The 21,006-nt window shown below is 41.9% G+C and overlaps 1 protein-coding gene across 1 annotated transcript in view; it reads left to right on the top strand.

Annotated features, from left to right (window-relative positions):
- LOC122806893 (A disintegrin and metalloproteinase with thrombospondin motifs 7-like) overlaps nucleotides 1-19,440 on the top strand; it is a 2,879,604-nt gene extending 2,860,164 nt beyond the window's left edge. The window contains exons 24-25 of the mRNA XM_044077696.1: nucleotides 18,476-18,635; nucleotides 18,738-19,440. Of these exons, the coding sequence (XP_043933631.1) occupies nucleotides 18,476-18,635; nucleotides 18,738-18,741 (164 nt within the window). The 3' untranslated portion in view covers nucleotides 18,742-19,440. The remainder of the gene's footprint in view (nucleotides 1-18,475; nucleotides 18,636-18,737) is intronic.
- Nucleotides 19,441-21,006: the final 1,566 nt, after the last annotated feature.

Below are 21,006 nucleotides of genomic sequence, written 5' to 3'. Positions count from 1 at the left end.
CAGAATGGACTCACTGGCAAGGTAGTTAGCACTGCTAAACCCAGGTCTGTCAAATGTGTGATGTTTTGCCAATTTGGTCTGGGTGGAATTACATAGGCCAAAATGAGTTCACTGCAAAATGAAGTACATCCATGTGAACAGTATTCTCTGTGTATTGCAACACCAAAGCCTCTGTGTGTGTGTGTGTGTGTGTGTGTGTGTGTGTGTGTGTGTGTGTGTGTGTGTGTGTGTGTGTGTGTGTGTGTGTGTGTGTGTGTGTGTGTTATACACAAACATGTGGTGTGTACCACCCAGTACACTTACAGTTGTCCACTGTAGAAGAGCTGCTAACATCAGCCACCATGCACTCACCTGTATATGCCCATCAGACCTATCAGCCATGTGGCACATGCAGTAACTGTTATACAGACCTGTTACCTGTGTTCAGCTATACCCGGGATATGACACAGTCAATGTGTCACCAGAGTGCTACACCCCTTGTAGGACAAGACAGCAGACCAACATCCTGCTGACACATAGACACCTACAATACAAACTGAATACATTATGGAGACCACAGTCAGTCAGTGTTAATAACAGCTATAATGCATCATGGCTAGACAGCTACACACCCTGAGATATAAGCATAAATTATTCCAGCTGAAAACACATTAAACAGCATTACATTTCTAAACTTTAGTACATTCACCCTGTGCATCAGAACCATATCAGCATGTCCCTGCATCCATGGTATGGATGACAGGGATGTCGCACAGGTATCATCATATGCAGAAGGCGTGTTGTGGGTTTGCCCGAGGCCTAGGCTGAGCCGTTTGGTTGACATCATGTGTGTGGGTTGGGGGTTCTTTATTAAATGGGCTGTGAAGATGTAGTGTGTGTAGGTATGGAAGTGCCCTAGCTGTGTTGATGAAGTGTGTGTGTATGTATGCACACATGTCTGCCATGTGGCTGCCCTATACAGGGGTTTGTTGGACAGCTGCAGACCGTACATGGCAGGGTGTGCAGTTCACTGTCTCTGGCCATGGACATGGGAACTGAGCCTGCCAGGTGTTTCATTGGCACTACCAGGCAGAAGCCCAGATGTGTTACTCTTCCCTGATGATGACAATTGTCCACTGGATCCACATCCCTGTTGGGACTGGCCAGGACCACATGCATGTGGCCTGCTGCTTTATGGTGTAGACAGCACCCCCCTGCAGTGCTGGTGCTGGTACTGCCACTACAGGAGCGGCCACGAGTTGTTGCACGTCCATGTAGATCTCCAACTGTTGGTGTTGTTGACCTACGTCCAGGTGGCCACTTCCCTACTCCTAACACATGCTCTAGCACAGATTCCACACAGTCGAGGATTCCCACCATCTCACCCAACCATCTATCCAGGACCTCTGCAAAATAATGGTGGGCACTTGCAAGATCACGGATGTTGTCAAGTACAGCAGCATGAGTAGCCCTCTGGAGCTTCAGACTCTGCCTGGTGTAACATTCCATATGTGCCTGTGCCTCCATGATGGCCCAAAACATTTGTCTGGTGACACCTGCTGTGGCACTTCTGCCAGGTACATGATTGCCAGCAGCCCTCCTATGGGCACCCCTGTACATCTGCCTGTGTAGTACCTCTCTGGGTCATCTGGCTATGGCTGCTGTGTACAGACACACTTGCCATAGTCCCCACACTGTCCTGTCCCATGCCACCACCCACCAACTGTCCCTCATGTATGGCCACTGGTGATGGGGTATGTATGGGCATTGAGACTGTGTGCGGTGATGGTGTGGATCAAAGTAGCATGTCAACTGATGGCACAGCTTCAGCCCCTGACAACCCTGCCTGTGCCTTACCATGCCTTTCATCATTGTCAGAGTCTGTATGGACACTAACATCAGTTTGCCTTCAGGAGGGACCCCGACCCACCTCGCCACCTTTGAGGGGCAAACAAAAAATGTAATTTAAGACCTGTACATTATGGTTTACCTCTACACACACTCACACACACACACACACACACACACACACACACACACACACACACACACTTATACACTTACAGGTGGGGTATCACAAAGATATTACATAGACCTCTCATTACCCATCAGTCAACATGCATGACATATGTCACTCAACAGCATGTACTGCAGCCATGCTCAATCCTTTTTACCAACATTATACATCTCTGTGATGCATTATTTGTGTTAGTAGGTGATGCCCCTTCCTCTGGAACACATTGCAACCATGTACACAGTATTGCTGTGCACTTGTACAGCACACTGGCATGTATTGTACACCATATCTTAGGAGTGTACACACCATTGCTGAATGTGTATATGTGTGGTAGTTATGTTTGCTCTGTTGCTCACAGCTGTGTGTGTTTGTCTGACACATACCTGGGATGATATGAGGACTGATGTCTATAGTTAATGCCTGACCTCTGATTTGCAGATCTTATCATCAGCAGTGCATATATGAGCAACAAAATCCCAATACACTGACAACCTTCAACGCTTAATGTGGATATGAGGAGTGTACACACCCTTGTTGACATGCCAGCCTCTTCCATGATATGCAATGGGGCCACAATACTGCATATGTTAGCATTACACCACACCTGATATGTGACATATGACCCGTGCAGTCCAATGCAGTATCAAACAAATGTGTTAGTCGTGCACATGCTGAATGAGATGCATACAATATGTGGGTTGCATAAGTGTGCACACCCTTAACACAATGGTTTGTTGCAGCACCTGTTAAGTAAACTACAGCAGTCACTATTCCTGGAAGGGGTATACTAGCAAGGCCCATCTTCACTTGCCATTATTTGGTCATTCTGCCCTACAAATGTCCCTCAACTCTGCCAAATTGCAAGGTCAGCTCATGTGCACAGCCCTTGGAGGTCACACTATTGCTATGGAGTCAGGGTTATGTATGGCACAATTCTTGACCTTGACTGTGTTCAGATACAGCCATTCTTAGAGAGCTTTGGATGTATGCTTCAGTTCACTGTTGTGTTTCAGGATGACACCCCTCCCCATCCTCAGCCTTATTGCAGATGCTTGACAATTATGGCCCACACATTAGTGTTATTATGCAATGTTCCAAATTCTGAACACCATGTCTACCAGCCTAGTTCCTGCTAATGAACAGCAAACCTAAAGGTGTACACTGGCACCAGCAAGGTACAGATGGGGATGGTGGCCCTGAGGTAGAGTGAGGTGTTGCTTGTGCACCATATGTCTCTTTATGAATACTGTCTGTAAGTTTCAGCCTTGGTCTTATGACACCATTACACATAGCAACGCATGCCTTTGGGAAACCTGATGCTATGCATATGCTACCTGTAGAGAGCCCTGGATGATGTTTCCTGTGGAACATCTCTTTCGTCTGATTACCCTAACCCATAGGCCACGCTTATGCAGATTCCAGGCAATTGTTGACAAAGGTACTGCGCAAGCAGTACTTGCTAGACATTCCTGCAAGTCCCTCAGTGTTGCTAAATGTTTCTGGGCAGCCTCCATGACCAGTTTGCAACATGTGTTGTCATCTGTTTTAGATGGGCATCTGTTTATTTTCTGCATTGATGTTGCCCCATACTTCATACTGCACTGTTTGCCATAGTATATGCAATGGTAAGGTTAGGCTAATTTTCCCACTCCTGAGTGCTACCTTTTGGATATGGGAATCCATTTCATGGTTTATAAGATGTGTGCAAGCCATGGCTGCCTGTGTTGCAGGTGAGTGGGCAAATGTCATGGACATATTTCTTGGACAGCAGACCATTGCTTGGTGTGACATTGAGGCCCTGTACTTGATGGAAGGTGTGTACTCAAGAAGAGTGAATGCTGTCAGTACCTCACAAGCTGCTTCCACAATATATTTGGAGTCTGTGCACACATATGCTTACAGTGTTTGATAAGGTATGTATTCCCCATATTTGTTGCCCTAACATAGGATTCCATATTGCACATTCATTGCTCATGTTAGGATCACATTACAGGTTGTAAAAGGTGTGGAATGTGGTATTGTAATTTTATGTTTAGATCAGGAACAGTTAATAGTGTATACACTGTTGTAGCCACTGTATAAGGGTAATGTTTCAGACATGCCCCTACTGTAGGCCATTTGTCCCACCATTATGTTCATCTCTGTCCACACATCCTGCACTGGCAGGTTGTTAGGTATACTGCAGGACTCTTACATACCCTTCAGATATGCCATCATGGTGACCACTGTGATGCAGTGCAGTTAACAGGAACAATAAGTGAACATGTACAGTATGCATTATGGATAGGTATGTTAAATGTGTGCATGGCAAATAGCATGGCCATAACATGGCTGGTTCATTGACAAACCTGAACAAAACAACTCCATACTCACCAGCTACAGGCTGCTGCCCCAGTTGTATACCAGAGGGACCTAAATAGTTGTGTGAGAGACGTAATGTCAGTAGCCACACCTGTGGCATTGGTACAGGGTGGGAGCAGCATTTCACCACATCGACAGTACAAACCCAAAATACTACAGATTATGCACATCTCTTCATTACTACACTGCAGCAACAGACTATCTTATCTGACTTATGCATGTAGCTACTTTACAGATGAAAATGGATAAGCAACAGTGGTCTACTAATGTGCCCTGGGGCCTTAACTGCATGCTCCTCTTCCATTGTGTGGGTGGCGCCCACCTCCATAATGCTGTCTTCAACTTGTTGGCTTGGCTGGCGGGCGGGTACCAATGGCTGGCGAGGATCTCCTCAGCATGTGTCAGTGGGGGCTGGATTGCATGATCCTCACCTGTGGCTAGCTGGTCCCTCCTAACTGCAGTGGTACACTTACGGGCATGGTGGATCAGATCAGTGCAGTGATGCTGCATCTGCTCATAATTGCAGTTGTGCAGGCTGGCATCATTTACCCTGTGGATGAGCTCATTCCACAGGGTGGTCCTCTCCTGCAGATCCTGGGCCCTGCGCCTAAAGAGGATGGCATGATGGACTATGAGGAACTGGATTATAGCATCATTTTCCAGGGGTGTGTATGTGGGCAGGCATTCCCAGAGCATTGTACCTGGAAGACATAAACAAGAAAAAAAGTCAGAGGACCTCATACAGTTGTCCACGTGCAAATCAACAGTGTGTATTACTTGCAAATAATCCAGACTATACCATAACACTGTAAGCTATCATGGCTTGTACATCTTGCATTACAGTCCCGGCTCTGACCTATCCAGTACCCCCAGTGTTGGACACTTAATGGCATAATCTACTACACACCATTCACTTCTGTGTAGAGGGATGACAGTGGCCATCTTCCATGTGGATGGTGTGTGGATGATGGCATGAGTGTGTTTAACTGTAGTGTGTGATGGGACTGTGAGCACATGCCTGTATTCATGTAGAAGGCAAACTGTGATGTTCTCATGCCCCATGGAGACTTGCTGTTGTTGCCATCAGTCGGCATCATGTCCATGCTCACCACTGATGTGGGCAGGAGTGCGGGTGATGTGCATATCCCCTTGTACTACTGTTGTGGACAGAGTGCCACTGTTCCTGCCTATCCTGTCTGATGCAGTTTGCCTGTATCCATAGCATGTCTGCATGAGGTGTACTTTACCCCCAGGACAGGTTGACTTGTGTTACTGGTTCTGAGACTGCATACATATGTGTAGACATGGTTGCAATTGCCCTTGGTGGTTAGCATATGTCTAGTTTCTAGTCAAAGTCAGCCTTACAGAAGGTCACCAGTGAATCTACATGCTTGCTCAGATAGAGGTGCACTTTTTTCCAAGTTGTGGTCTGCACCTATGTGTCCCTGTACAGCCACTATAGCAACTTATTATGTGCTTTGAGTCTTAGTAGTGTCCACTAAGGTGGATTACTCTATCGTTGGTGCAGGATGGTTGTACAGGTAAGGTACTGCTGATTCCATATAGCCACATTGGATATGAAGTGTACACACCCCTGTTACAATGCATGGTACTTGTGCAGTTGGAACATGACCCCACAAAAGCACGTGTCAACACAGTCCCCACCTGTGATGTGTTCTATAGCCTGCTCAGTTCAATAGGGAACATAACAACCTGTCCTGTGGAAACATATATGTTAATAGGTTCATGGGTGCGTACTAGGCTAATGGCCGTGGAGCCTTTACAAGCCTAGCCCATGAGATTACCCTGGCATCGTGCCACCCGACCTTAGTTACCAGTGCCTCTGTTGAGTTAAGCCACTGGAGTGATACCTGTGGTGAATTTTCTGTTTCCCGTCCACTCATCAAGATTTCTCTTGAAGAGGGCCAGTAAGGTGCTCTGTTTGACATGTATGAGATGTCTATTCCATAGCATGGGCAGTCTCTGGGTTATGAACCTGTCCCTCCAGCATATGGGAGGTAATACTCAGTACAGTAAGTCAGTTGAATGTGTGTGCACACCCTTACACTGGTATGTTGTGTAAACACCTGCTGAGATGATTACAGCATCCATTTGTCTTTATTTGTATTCTAACGTCATATCACATCTTCACTTGGCAGTCGTTGCTCACCTTCCATGAAACATCTTTGTTTCTTTTTCAATAGAATTGTACAGGTTATGGGTCACATTTGAGGCGAGAAACATTTTGACATGACTTCCTGTGGTCCCATTGTCATACATTAGCACACAGACCTGGCATTCCAACAGGGGTGTGTACACTTTGATATCCAGTGTATATGGGTGCTGATATAGCTGTTAATGATAGGCATGGATAGTGGGTCATAACACATTTTTGCGATTACTGCATGATAAGCATGCCTGCTGTGGTACCCATATCGGTGTCATGGCAATGCAACAGTCAGTAGCAGTACACATTTTATTTTGTTGTATGCAGTGACAGTGACATTACACACATGTGCAACATGCACATCCTATTTTCTGGACTGCTTGTGACCCATGTTATTACTTCTGTGTCTTCAAGCTAAACATACGCACAGATATACATGCTCAGGGGATACCTGGTACACATTAGTGTTCTATGCCATTATGGCACACTGTATTTACAGTCTTGCAGCTCAATCATACGTCTCAACCTGTTATACCAGGACTTCTGGTCATTGGTCCATCTTACTGGGTGACAACACAGGGAAGATAATTTTGATAATGTATCAATATAGCTGCCATAACACAAGTATATGTATAAGTGACTACAGATACCTGTCACAACTGTGTACTTTGCCAAGAAGAACACGGTACAGTTGAATGTTATTAATTCAATATATCACATGCAGTTTAACACACACACATCTGTAACAGTGCTTTACTATGCTCATGCCCTATATAGGTATCCTAGATTTACAATACAAACATGTAGAATACTCATATTCACAGGTAACATATGGATATGGGCAACATCCCATTAACTGGCCTAACAGTGGCACAGGCATGACTAGTTGACAAACACTCTAGTGGTTGCCATATGTGAGCTGTCCTTTCCCAGGGTGTCAGGCTCCTCAGCTGTGACCCAATCTATCCACATCTTAGAGCATCACATGTGGACAAAGCCTAACATTAGGGGGATATATAGGGGCAGATCATAGATATGCCTATTACAAACCTATGAAGTTTGTGCATTATACATTTCACATTACCATGACTGTGCTGAAGGTGGTAAGGCCTGAACTCGTGCCTGTCATGACTTCATTACTTCCACCTTCAACTATTTGCCAGAGTAAAATAGATGTTTGGAGGAATAGAATAAACACTATGATGGCTACATCTTGACATTCTGTGCAGATCTGCACAGTTGACAGGTATGGCCCACTGCAGACAGAGCCAGATGCTATGTCCATGCCATTTGTTCAGCAGGACATCATTACAGCAAGTATTGATAGTACATATACATCTTTCATAATCATCTATCCCATTTTACAGACCAATTGCTACATTCAATTACATGCTTACATGTTGCACATACCTGGTTTATCTACAGGTTCCTTCTGTACACAGGATGTCTTCCTGTTTCATAATTTGAGGTTTTGTTTATGTTATTTTTTTTTTTTTGGTGTGTGTGTGTGTGTGTGTGTGTGTGTGTGTGTGTGTGTGTGTGTGTGTGTGTGTGTGTGTGTGTGTGTGTCTCTCTCTCTCTTTCCACTACTGGGATCGAGCTCGTTTGAGTAGGTTAAAGCATGGCTTTTGTTGGTGATGCTCATGTTCAGGTGATGGCCTCTGCTCTAATTGCTGTTCCCCACTTGCTAACTGCTTGCAGGCAGCTGTGTAGGTCTTCCAGTAGCCAATGTCATAACAACCCACTAGTATAAATAACTACATCATGTGGGCATTGTCCCTTTACCTTGCCTGTATGGAAGACATCCTTTCAGTGTGTGGGCAGTGGTGACAGACAGCAGGTAGCTATACCTCCTACAACAGGACTTGTGGACACAGGCCAACTACATGTTTGTATAAGGTTCCAGACCTAGGGATAGTGTGTGAGTACTGCTGTTATATGAATTGAATACTGCTAACTTTACATGGTTTGTATGTACATGCTAGTTTTGCATGGAATGTAGTCTGTCTGCATAGCTCTCAACTGTGGGCCTATCCACATGATGGCCAGAGGATTGGCTGTTATGTTTTGTCTATTACCCACACAGGTCTTGTCCCTGACATATCAGCGGCATTCTCTCTGTTGATTGCTATCAGTACATGTCAACATCCATTTGTGTTTCTGACTTCATATTCCTGAATAAGGGTATGTTGCAACCAATCCTGTAACACCAGCAACTTTCACAGTGTATAACAGCATTATTTCAGATGCGGCCTTGTGTTTCAGCCTCTGCCTTCCACCTATGTACCAGGCTTTATCCAGATATCATGCAGTAAGTGGTTGATAGTTAATGGTCTATCATTATTCAGTGCTGACATTCCTGCTATCATTCCAGTGATGTCATGGACTCCCACACAAGTTGTGGGGTACGGTCCATATGTATGAGGGCTATAGCTGGACAAAACATGTGTGACCCTGTACAGTCTGGAGGTCAGTGTTTAGAGAACGCTGTTATATGCCCTTGTAAGACATTTTATGGGGGAGGGGTAATAAATGTTTTTAACCTAGGCTGTTACAACATGTGAGGGATATCAGTAGTAAGAAACATTAAGGTATATGGCTGTACATTTTCATATGGGAACAGTGGTGGGCTAGAGCTTATTGTCTTATACACAGTTCTGTTTGTCAGTGTGATAGTGGCATTTTAAGTTAAGCATTGTTATGTAACAGATACATTTACTTTGTGACAACTAATACTTTTCCCCCCTAGGGGTTGAGTACAGAGTGTATTTGGAGGCTGTTGAACTACATCTGTAATTAAGTGTTGATCGATTCTTATCTTTAAGGCAAGTGTGTTTTTCACTGTTGTACTACTTGAAGGCTTTAGCCTAGAAAACAAAGTATGTTATGTTTTGCAGATTAATGTATCATATGTTTTCTTTGAGAGTTGCATTAATCAGTTATGTATTTCAAACACCTAAATGCTATAAGACATGGCATAAACAACTGAAATAGTACACAAAAACATTTATATGTATGCAAACTGTGTGTGGTGTCGTGTCCTTTGCATTGTGTGTGGGTATATGTTTCATGGGATAATTCTCATTTGTAGGAAAGAATCAGACACTGGCTATTTGAAATGGTGACAACTGTACGAATAATGGCTGTTTGATATGCTGTGCACCCTCTATATATACTCTTTTTTATATATATATATATAAGTATTTATTAGTATTAGTATGTACATATATATATATATATATATATATATATATATATATATATATATATATGTGTGTGTGTGTGTGTGTGTGTGTGTGTGTGTGATGTGTGTGTGTTTATGTATCATTAGAATGTTGTATCATTAGAATGTTTAGTGCTTCCTCATTGTACATTCCCTATGGTAGACTGACTGTTCTGCATGATATGTTAGAGACATCATCCCAGCATCTTGTGGCTGAGATGGCTTACTGGTAACTTGTTGTGGCTGTTGTGGTTATTTTGTTGCAAGGCATAACAGTTCAGCTGTGGAGGAAGAGATAATGGTAATAATTACACAAGATCCCTATTTTGGGCCCCTTCACCTCCATTTAAAGTGCCTTTGGTCAGATGTTTTGCAGTGAGAGGTTCAGAGTGTGAATCTGATGTCCGAATGCACTATATACATAACATATACATATATAAATACATTTTCCCTACTGTTGAATGACTGTGCTGCATGATATGTTTGAGAAAACATCAGACATATCTTCAGCTCAAATGGCTTAGTGATAACTTGCTGTGGCTGTGATGTGCAGGGTCCTAGGTTTGAGACTTGCAAGGGCTGATTATTTTGTTGCTGGGCAAAACAAGGGCTGTTGGATACAGAGTGATTAAGGTACTTTTAAGCAGTTGTAAGTGGGTTTGCATGGCAGTAAGCAATGCTAACTTCAGTTAAATATGCTTACAGACAGCCTGAAAAGTGCTTAATCTAGGTAGGCATTGCTTACCACCACACAAACAGGCTTAATCCCACTTGCTACTGCTTAAAATGCTTAGTCCCACTTACCCCCATGCTAGTTTCTTTAAAAGAAAAGAAAAAAGGGGTGATAGGAATATGATGAAAAAGGTGGCACAAAGAGGGAAAGAGAATAGAGAAGGTAGCTAGGGATGTGCAGGACAGGTGTAGGAAAGGTCCATAGCTGTCCATTTCTTCTACAGCAACAGTTGTGCATGTATACTGAATTTGGAGTTATATTTGGACACCCAAACCCCTGATAGAGGGGTGAGGACAACAATAATGTGTTGTGAAGCCAAATAGACCAGATTACATGTGTCCAGTGGACATGTATGTGAAATTGATAGCTATGTATGGGGCAATTTTTTTGGGGGAACAGATTGCCTTTTTTTTATGGTGAGAGTGGGATGTTGGGGAAGGAGGTAGGTTGGGTAGGAAGACAGACAAGACAGCATACAGGGGTGGTATATGACACATGTGGGGGGTAAACACCTTGGACTGGGAGGGGTGGTTGGAAATCGGAAACCCATGAGCCCCCAAATGGAAATAGTGGGACTGAGGTCCTCACCCATGGGCAGTCACCACAGTGCCTTCACAGCCCCAAAGGTGGCTGGGCTGGGGTCTGAGCAGGAGGGGCAAGCTGACCCTCTAATTGCACCACATGGCCCTCAAGCTAGTGTAGCTGATCTCCAAATTCCCTTCAGAGGACACTACGCACCAGTCCCCGGACCTGACTTTGGGTGACAGTATCCTGTCCGCACTTGACGAGCCCCATCCCCTGAGGCAGTTCCACCCGAAGGTGGTGCAGGACTAGTGGATGAGGAGGTCCCAGAGTGGGTCCCAGATGTGCTGTGGCATGGTGCCATGGCCAGATGAGGTGGGAGAGGTGGGTCCGCTGGGACCGGCCTTCCCAAACATGCTATGGTGTTGCAGTTTTAGAACATATGTGGGTTAGTAATAGTCAGCGCAATCCAGGATTAGTTAGAACAGCATGTATAGATATTCCCATTAACCCAAAACACCAGATTTGGAACAGTTGCATAGCAAACAGAACACATGCATATATGGAACCACAGTGGCCATTACAACAGCATGCAGGTTACATTGATAGCAACAGGCCACCAATGATAGTATTTCAACATGGAACATTAATAGAAACACTTCAATATTTGTTGAACAATTGGAATTATGTCCTAACAGTAGGTTTGGTGTAAACATAACCATTGATTTATGTGTTTAGATTATTGTTGCAGATATGGTGTGGGGGAGAGAGAGGTGCCAATTAGCAACTTATATAGCCTTGCAGTACTCACAACTTTAATGATCATTGCTCTAATTATTACAATACCCTATGGCATTGGTGTGGGCAGTGGTATGTTTGTACACAGTGTATACGTCAACTGTCTTATAGCTAAATTCTACTTCTCTTACCTGGTAGACCTGTGGAGGGAATGTTTGTTAACACTACCTGACTGTTTCTACACATATTCCCAGATTACTAGTTGTACTTATGCACATACCTCTTAATCTCTTAATGCACAACATCTGGACAAAGCTTGACAACTTGGGGGTACAAATATTGACATATTTTGAATATTGCACTTATAAACTTTTAGACAGCTGCTAGAGTAACAGGACTTGTTGTAATACACATTTTCTGAAGGATTTGAAGTCTGCCACTCAAATGTCTGTCATTATTTGGTGACTACAATCCTGAGATCATCCCACTGATTTGCCAGGAAAAAAGAGGAACAGGCCAAAAATATGAGCCAAATATCTGGACATTCTTTTAAAAATCTGTACAGTTGAGAGGTATGGTATGCATACAGCTTACTACCACTCCCAGGATTCGAACCATGGTTGTGTCTGCTAAAAATACAACAATTTCTGTTTCATCAGAGTGAGCTAGAGTCTGTTCCTTCAGTGTTTTTTTTCAAAGTCTCTCTTGGTTGTACAATCTGACCTAGTAATTATAATAGTCTTATACAGACATTCCTAGACATATGTTTATGTAGCACAGTGTGAGAAACAGTGGTTGATACAACAGTAGTATTCTGATATCAGATGTTGGTGAATGCTACATGTCATACAATACCAGAGTAAACACTACCAGTCCAAGATTTAAAACTTTATGGCCAGGCAGTTACAGTTTTCTTATCTGAAAGACCTGTGGGGGGAATGTTTGTTAACACTACCTGACTGCTTCTACACATATTCCCAGATTCCTAGTTAATATTATGCACATACCTCTCAGTCTCTTAATGCACGCACTCTGGACAAAGCTTGACAACATGGGGGTGCAAATAAGGACATCTTTTGAATATTGCTCTTATAAACTTGGAGAGTTGCTAGAGTAACAGGATTAGTTTTAATATATATTTTCCAAAGGATTTGGGGTCTGAAAATCAAATGTATGTCATTATTTAGTGACTACAGTTCTGAGATCATCCCAGTTATTTGCTAGGGAGACAGAGGAACAGGCCAAAAATATGAGCCAATTATCTGGGCATTCTGCAAAAATCTGTACAGTTGAGAGGTATGATTATGCATACAGCTTACCACTACTCCCAGTATTCGAACCATGGCTGTGTGTGCTAAAAATACAATAATCTGAGTTTCATCAGAGTGAGCTATTTAGAATCTGCTGTCTGTTCCTTCAGTGTTTTCTGTCCAAATCTCTCTTGGTTGTACAATCAGACCTTGTACTTACAGTAGTCTAATACAGACATTCCTAGACATATTTTTATGTAGCACAGTGTGGGTAACAGTGGTTAACACAACATTACCATTCAGAGACTGCAACACTAAATGCCATACAGTACCAGAGTAAACACAACTAGTCGGGGATTTAGAACTTTCTTCCCAAGCAGTTACGGTTTTACTGAAATATCACCTATATGGGGCTATTACTGTCATATTGTCTGGTTTATTCAGTACAACCCATACAACAGTTTTTATACTGCCAGATGACTTTCTACTACTTTATATTTATTTGGTATGACTACTACAAGCAGGACTGTTACTCACCAGCCTCGTGACACAGCCTTTGCAGCCTACTGGCATGGGCTTCCTGACTTACAGCCCACTCAGCTGCAGCTGTAAAGGAAATAGAGACATATTTAGGCATACCTATCCATCACATACACATGCTGGACTTTAGTAAACAGTAATGGTATGACTACTTACACACTGCTGGGACATCACCCCTCTGCCTTGCTTCTTGGACCCACTCATCCAAGAGCTCCCTCTTCCTCCATTTTAAGTCAGCATAGTGGTGCTGGAACTGTTCACCAGTCCGAGGAATACCAGAGGCATTGGTGAGATCACAGGCAAGACAGTCCCAGGCTTCTGCTTTATATTGGGAGCCCTGGTACTGGCCCTGCAGCAGTCTCTCATCATGGTTATTTACCAGGAGTCCTACCATGAGCTTGGACTCTTGTATGCCCCAGCGCTGCGCCCAGAAGCACATGCCCTCACCAACACCTGCCATACTGCCTACATGGAAAGCTGCAACCAGTTATGAGCTGTATTCCTGCCTGTGGGGTTTAAATATGGCCAATTTCCCACTCTTTGCTCTGATTGGATGGTTTTGAATATGCTGAGCTAACCTAAGCTATGTGCAAACCTGCTTAGCTAAGGTTGGCAGTGCTTAAAGGGACAGGTTCAGCGCTGTTTACCACTGGGCAAATCCACTTAGCTGAGCTACTGATTGCTTAGCAGTCATATTTACACAGTGCATACACCTGGTAAGCAGAGCTGTGCAATGCTTAGCATTGCTTATTTTTTTATTTTATAGACTATCTGCTGTATGGGATTGGTTCATCATTCATTACATATTATAAATTTGTTTACTGTCCCTGACATCCCCCAATGTGCTTTCATTACATTTATTCATGTGTGACTATACGGTAGGGGGCACTTGTGTTTATATGGGGATTTCACAACTCTATTAAACTGACCCCTCACATCTGGACCTACTACAGTACTCTGGTTAACAAATATATGTTATTTAGTAGCTAATTATAAAACAAAAAATGTTTATGTACTGCTTTCACATGTAAAATGCAAATTGGTAACAGTGGGGATCGAACGGAGAATGGCTGCCTTCTTGTGCTGTTTAACCTGGACTAAGTGTAGATAAGCAATGGGCACACCCACGCAACTACACTAAAACTTTATTGCATGTTTAAAAAATATATATTTGTTGTGTTTTTTTATTTGTACCCTTCAGAATAGCCCCACTAATGCTGAACCTGTTATTCTATCCACTTTCTGCTTTGTGGGACAATTGTCCCTTTTGGCTTTGTCCACCTTCCTGATGGGTTGGGAGGTGTGCGCTATGTGCTTATGCTAAGTGTGTTATTCTATCAACTTTTCCCTTGGTATGGACAATTGTCCCTTACGGCTTTGACCAGATTTCTTATCCTGACAGGTTGGGAGTGTTCCAACCGTTCTCGCTAATTTTAAATTGACGAAAGGCAATTCTGGAGTGCAGGGGCGTATGCATTGTGAGAGGTCTGCTCTCAGACACACCCCCTGTGCTCATACATGGAACTGTGCCCATTTTAGAACACAGCAGCACGCCTTCATGCATATGCATGGTGTGCTGCCATGCTGAACAGGAACGGTCCCTGCCGTGCAGGAATAACTTATTCCTGCATGGCTGCTTGCTGAATCCGGGGGTCTGTCTTCTTCTTCTATCATTTCACCTCTGAAATACTAATATTTCTATTTTTCCTGTGATAGTTAATTTTAAGATACTAGCCCATTAAACTGATAAACTGGTACTATATCAACGCTACTCTACATTAATCTAATGATGAATCACTTCAGTGTGTATTTCTCTGTTTTTACAGTATTGCATATACCTAGTCACTCTTATTTCTGCCGCTATGCATAAGATTGTTGTCAAATGAATCTTACTGGTTTTCTGTGTAGTAAACTGTTTATGCTGTCTTCATTGTAAATGTATACATAGTTTATATGCAGCTGTTTTAATCTATAAATATGTGCAATGCTACATGTGTCTCATTTTGAAGCTCTGCTGAAAAAAGGCCTTTTAATAGACCCAATCACCCTCTCCCAGTTAACAAAGTATGTATGTATGTATGACTAAATAGATAAATAGCAGCATTAAATGGGAGGATGCAGTTTCCCACATGGGGGTGAGGGTGCACTGAAACATTTATTTTCATTAAGGGTCTACATCAAGCACGCAAGTCCCAGGTGATTGAATAACACTATTTTGCAGCCAGGGACTCAGGCATCTTGTAGCTCACACAGCTGACTGCTTATGCTCAAATGTAAGTGCATGTTTGGGCAAGGCATAGCAGTCATGGGGAGAGACGGAAACTGCTGCATCTTAACTGAACATGGTAACTGAGTAGCTCATGCAGAGTTAGTGCAGCAGCTGGGGGGGGTGGGAGGGGGGCTGTAGTGTAGTGCAGAATAGGGTTTCAAGCAGCTATTAAGAGGGGGTTCTAGGGTTCGAGAGGGGAGCCTTAGGTTCAAGGCCCAAGAGGAGAGTTTAGAGTGATTGTTGACTTTAGCTTTAGTGAGTGGGAAATTAATTGTAGGTTTAGGGAGTGGAAAGGGAGTTCAGGGTTAGGATGTGGGAGTGGAATTTTAGGATTAAGGAGCAATCAGGGATTTTAGGTTAGGTTTAGGGATGGGGGAGTGGAATTTTAGTATTACAGAATGATCAGAGACTTAAGGGTTAGGTTACAGTTAGTAACCAGTAAGGAGTTTCAGGGTTAGAGTTAGGTTTGTTGTATGGCAATGCAGTTCAGTAACATTGGTTGGCAGGAAGGCTAGGTAATTCAGTAGGATCACAGGCTACTGGGTGTTAGGTCATTTGCCAGTTAGAGCAAGTGGCAGTGAGCAAGTGTGTGTTGTAAGCTACTAGCAGCTAAGCACTTGCGGGAGGCCCTTTTCACTAATTTACAGTCTGCAGTGCTATATATTTCATTTGTTAAACAAACTGGTGTTCCATATACTTCATTAATCTATTTTCTCTATGACTTTTTCAATCTGAATTACTGTTTCCCATGTAGCAATTGTGTTGACCATATGTTTCACGGAGCACCAGGTTGTTTTCATTAGTTTTTTATGAGTGTAGTGCATTTTTTAATCATGTTTAATGCTTATGATGTATTTTTCTAGTGTAATGAGGGTGATAATATAATATGTTAATTTTATTCCTTAGTTATGTTTTTGTGGTTTGAGTCTTTGTTAATTTAGAAAAATGTCTGATTCATTTTGCTAGTAATGCTGATTTACAACTGATTAGCTCTAGTAATTGTTTTATGTTACTAATTATATTTTTCTTTAAACATCAAAAGTTCCATTTCTGCTTGGTTATTTAGCTGGGCCATGTCTTTTGATTTGGTGGGCTGTTTATGTGGATTTTGTGTGTGGAGTATGTGAAATAAACTTTTTATACTGAAGTAAAGAAGTATGGTCTCTGCTTTATTTGCTTATTTTTGGCTTTATTTTATTTTTTTTTTTTTGTAAATGTAGATTGGGGTTTGGGGTATTTTATGTGGGCTAGGTATTTTGATATGTCTGCAAGTCTTTCTGTTTTGTGTACAGTATGTGTTTTACTTTTAGTTTTTGTAGGTGTTTTACTTTTAGTTTTTTTAGCTAGCAGTGTAGAATGGGTATGGCTAGGGAATTTTAGTAAAAGTCGTGATGCACAAACAGTGATAATAAATGTCTGGTTATGCCAGAAGTATGATAAATACCAAAATTTATCTACACAGTAGACCACATAAACACTTTTGTCATGCATGCATGTGAGTACTGAAGTATAACAAAACAGACTGACCCACTCAGAGTTACATTGCATTCATGTGGGAGGTGTACAGAGCCACAGTCCAGGTGATCAGGGTTCAGTTAGTGGCTTGGACATCTGAAGAGCTGGCAAGGAAAGATAGGCATGTCCAGCTTCAGAGAAGGAGGGAAGGCCATGTACATGAGGCATGACAAACATGGCCAAATTCCCCGGTGGAGACAGAGGAAACAGCTGTGACGATGCTACTGAGTGTGGGTAGGGCATCCTTCAGAAGTCAACCCCATGTGAAAATGATGTCCAGATCAGTGCTGATACCCACTGCACACCACATTCTAAGGGATGTACTGTGCACGGTGTTGGATAAGTAAAAAAAATATACTCCCTGGCAGTAGTATGATGTTGAACCAAGGTCCTCGGTTCCTCACTGGCTGCTGATGTGGGAGGTGGTATTGTTCAAGGGAGGCTAACATGGGTCTGGAAAATCTGGTGTATGAGGAAAAGAACTGGTGGAAGCTGATGGGCAGCTGCAGGCAACCAAACAGAGGTAAAAAGAAAAGCATAATGTGGACAGTAAAGGTGGGATACAATTTTTGAATATCATATTCCTATCTCTTCCATCAAAGAACTAAAATACTGGTGGCCCAACTGAGGAAGATATGTTGTATTGACAACAAAGTAGATCAGACAAGGTTTAAATAACAGGAGGATAACTCCCTTTTTACAAGGTGGGATGGTAATATGACAGATGCATCGCCATGCCAAGTAGAGCAAAGAGTGGGTGGTATGTGGCACATGCTAGTACTATGAGATGATTTCTATTCATTTGATCCCAAAGCTTGAGCATGGAGAGAGGATACCCTGGTTAGTCATGTTGGCAGCAGAAGCAATCCACCTGCACCATAAATCCTCAGACTAAAATTCAGTGTGACTATTCCTAATGGGTAATTAGGCCTATGTTTTGGGCTACGTCCCAGCCTCAGAAGAAAAGTAGGGGCATTCTTGTAGTATACTAGTTACTGCAGCTCTCACTTACAAAGGAATGTTGAATTAGTAGGACTGATGGTGAGATCTGAGTAAGGAAGTAAATGTAAAATTAAAAACATGTTATTTGTTGTCTTGAAGCAAAATGGTTAGAAAATGATGTGTTTGACAATTGAATTCTTTTTTTTTTCTATTTTGCAGATACTGCTTGTGGTCAGGACAGGCTCACATTCAGTTTTTGCCAGACCCTGAAATTTTTAGCAAGCTGCGATAACCCACATGTTAAGTCACAGTGTTGTCATACATGCCGTTCACACAACAGTGGCATCCGTGAGCGAGGCAATGAACGTGTCTCAAGGAGGTAACATACCTTCAAGTTTACTATTCAGTTTGAACGGTGACCTGATTTTTTTTCTGAGAATTTAAAAAAAAATTTTCTTTTTTTTTTATTTTCTTTCTTCAGGTAGCTGCACTTAAGAAGGCCAGTCTCTTTCTGAAGAAGCAAACCAGTAGCTATGTAATCTTATTTCCATCTGATCTTCGTAAATGGAGATATACAAAGATCATGCAAAATACTTTTTTCAAACATTTTACTGGTTACTTGATTTTTTCTTGTCTGGACTACATCCTTGTCAAAATGATTCAATCAGACAGCTGAATTCAAGAAGCAGATGGATCAAATTTACATTGAAGCAAATATTTCTTAAAACAATAGATAAATGACTGCTGGAGTTCTTTACCTATCAATAATGGGAAACATTTTATAATGTTTCCAGTGTTTGTACCTTGAGTGGTGCTATCAACAGACTGATATATTTGGCACACTGTAGGTGTTGGCAGGCCAGCACAAATGATATGATCCTATAGATACAATTATTAGAATGTATTATACCTGTAGATTTAACTAAGTATCTATCATTCCAACATGTAATATGAGGGTTTTTTTTAACTTTACAAGTCAGGAAATTAAAAATGCTTCAGATCTCTGAAGCTCTGCATCTTTCTGTGCTATATTATATTTTTTCTAGACAATACAACTATGTGTGTACTATTCCATAACTCTTAATGCAGCATAATTAACAGATAATCATGTAAATGTCTTACTTCAGGGATAACTACAGTAAGAATTTATAAAAACACCTATTGTGTAGAGCCCCCCCCCCCAATGACAAATGTTTGTTTTTTTTTCTTTATTTTCTTTTGCATTTAGAGAGTAACTTAGAGAAACTTGGATAAATTGAAATTAACTAAATTCATTCTTGTATTTTCTTAGACTGCATCTTGTTCCATATTTGTAATGCATTTTATTCATAAGTCATGCTTTTCAAGTCAAGAACAGAAAAATCAAGGCTATGTCTGATTTCAATGGGCCCTTTCTGGTCAGTGGGACACAAAATTGCAAAGCAAAAATAATAAAATATGCTACCTGAGATAACATCGAGACCAAGCCTTCTGAACCATCCAAGCATGAAACATTGCATCTTGTACTTCACAAACTAAATGTAATAACCTGCAAGTTCACACCAGTTCAAGATGAAAAGGTAGTTTTCACTGATGTGGCCCTGTTGATGAAACATAACATTAACTATCAATCACCAAAAAATAATATGTCCCATTTTATCTGATTTAAGATCTTTACAGTCAGTGGTTAAATGGTAGAGAAATAATCCTGAATGGGAAGCCAGTCCATACCAGTTTAATCACACTTGTTCATAACATGTATCGTGCATCTGTACATACACACACACACACACACACACACACACACACACACACACGCACGCACACACACACACACACACACACACACACACACACACGGGCAGTTTGGAGGTTCATCAGTTCAACTTCCTATACACCTTTGGGTTTTAGGAGAATATCAAAGAAGCCAGTAAAAATCCATGTGGACAAAATCAAAACATGCATACTCCACACAGAAGGCACTGCAACCAGGAACAAACTGGAGATCCAAGGGCTCTGAGGCAGCACTATTAATCTGAGGCCCACTGAGCCACTCAGTGAGACATTCTGATACATGCAATGTTCAAAAGGAAATGTATGGCGATGTAAAGCAAAGCATATAACTAAACATTGAATAAATACAACAGCAAATAAAAGAAGGGATTCATGCTGTAACTAATTGTGTTCCATATAGTAGTGATGTACTCACTGCTGTACATTGAAAGAAATATTTTTTCCAGTCAGTTTTACAAATATAAAATGTGATTTTCATTACAACTTAGTCTACACACACACACACACACACACACACACACACACACACACACACACACACACACACACACACACACACACAACCATTCCAGATTATAGATGTAGTAGCATAAATAAGCCTTTGTCAAATGGATCTTTTCCAGTAGAATTTTTTTCTATCTTCCCATTTTTATGTGTCTCTCTATCTTACACCTGAAATACAAAAGCACAGCATTTTAATTTTACATGTTCAGCATCAAGTAGCTGCACTATGGACACTGAGAAAGCTCTAGTCAAAGGCACCATTATTTTTCAGATATTTACTTATTTTATTACTTTTGACAAAGTGTGCGAGCTGGGTCAGAAATGTTTTCCTGTCATGTTCTGTACCAGACAGCTCATACTGACATTCATTAATTCTTATGTAATTTGTTACACGAGCTATAGCTTTGCCTCACTTTATTTCATTTTCTTTGAAAACACCTACAGCAGATTAGTTGCTATTGTTACCAGCAATT

The sequence above is a fragment of the Protopterus annectens genome, chromosome 7.part0 (assembly GCF_019279795.1).
Source record: "Protopterus annectens isolate FY-2018-M chromosome 7.part0, PAN1.0, whole genome shotgun sequence".
Classification (NCBI taxonomy): Eukaryota; Metazoa; Chordata; order Ceratodontiformes; family Protopteridae; genus Protopterus; species Protopterus annectens.
This window is presented reverse-complemented; position numbering and strand designations above follow the sequence as displayed.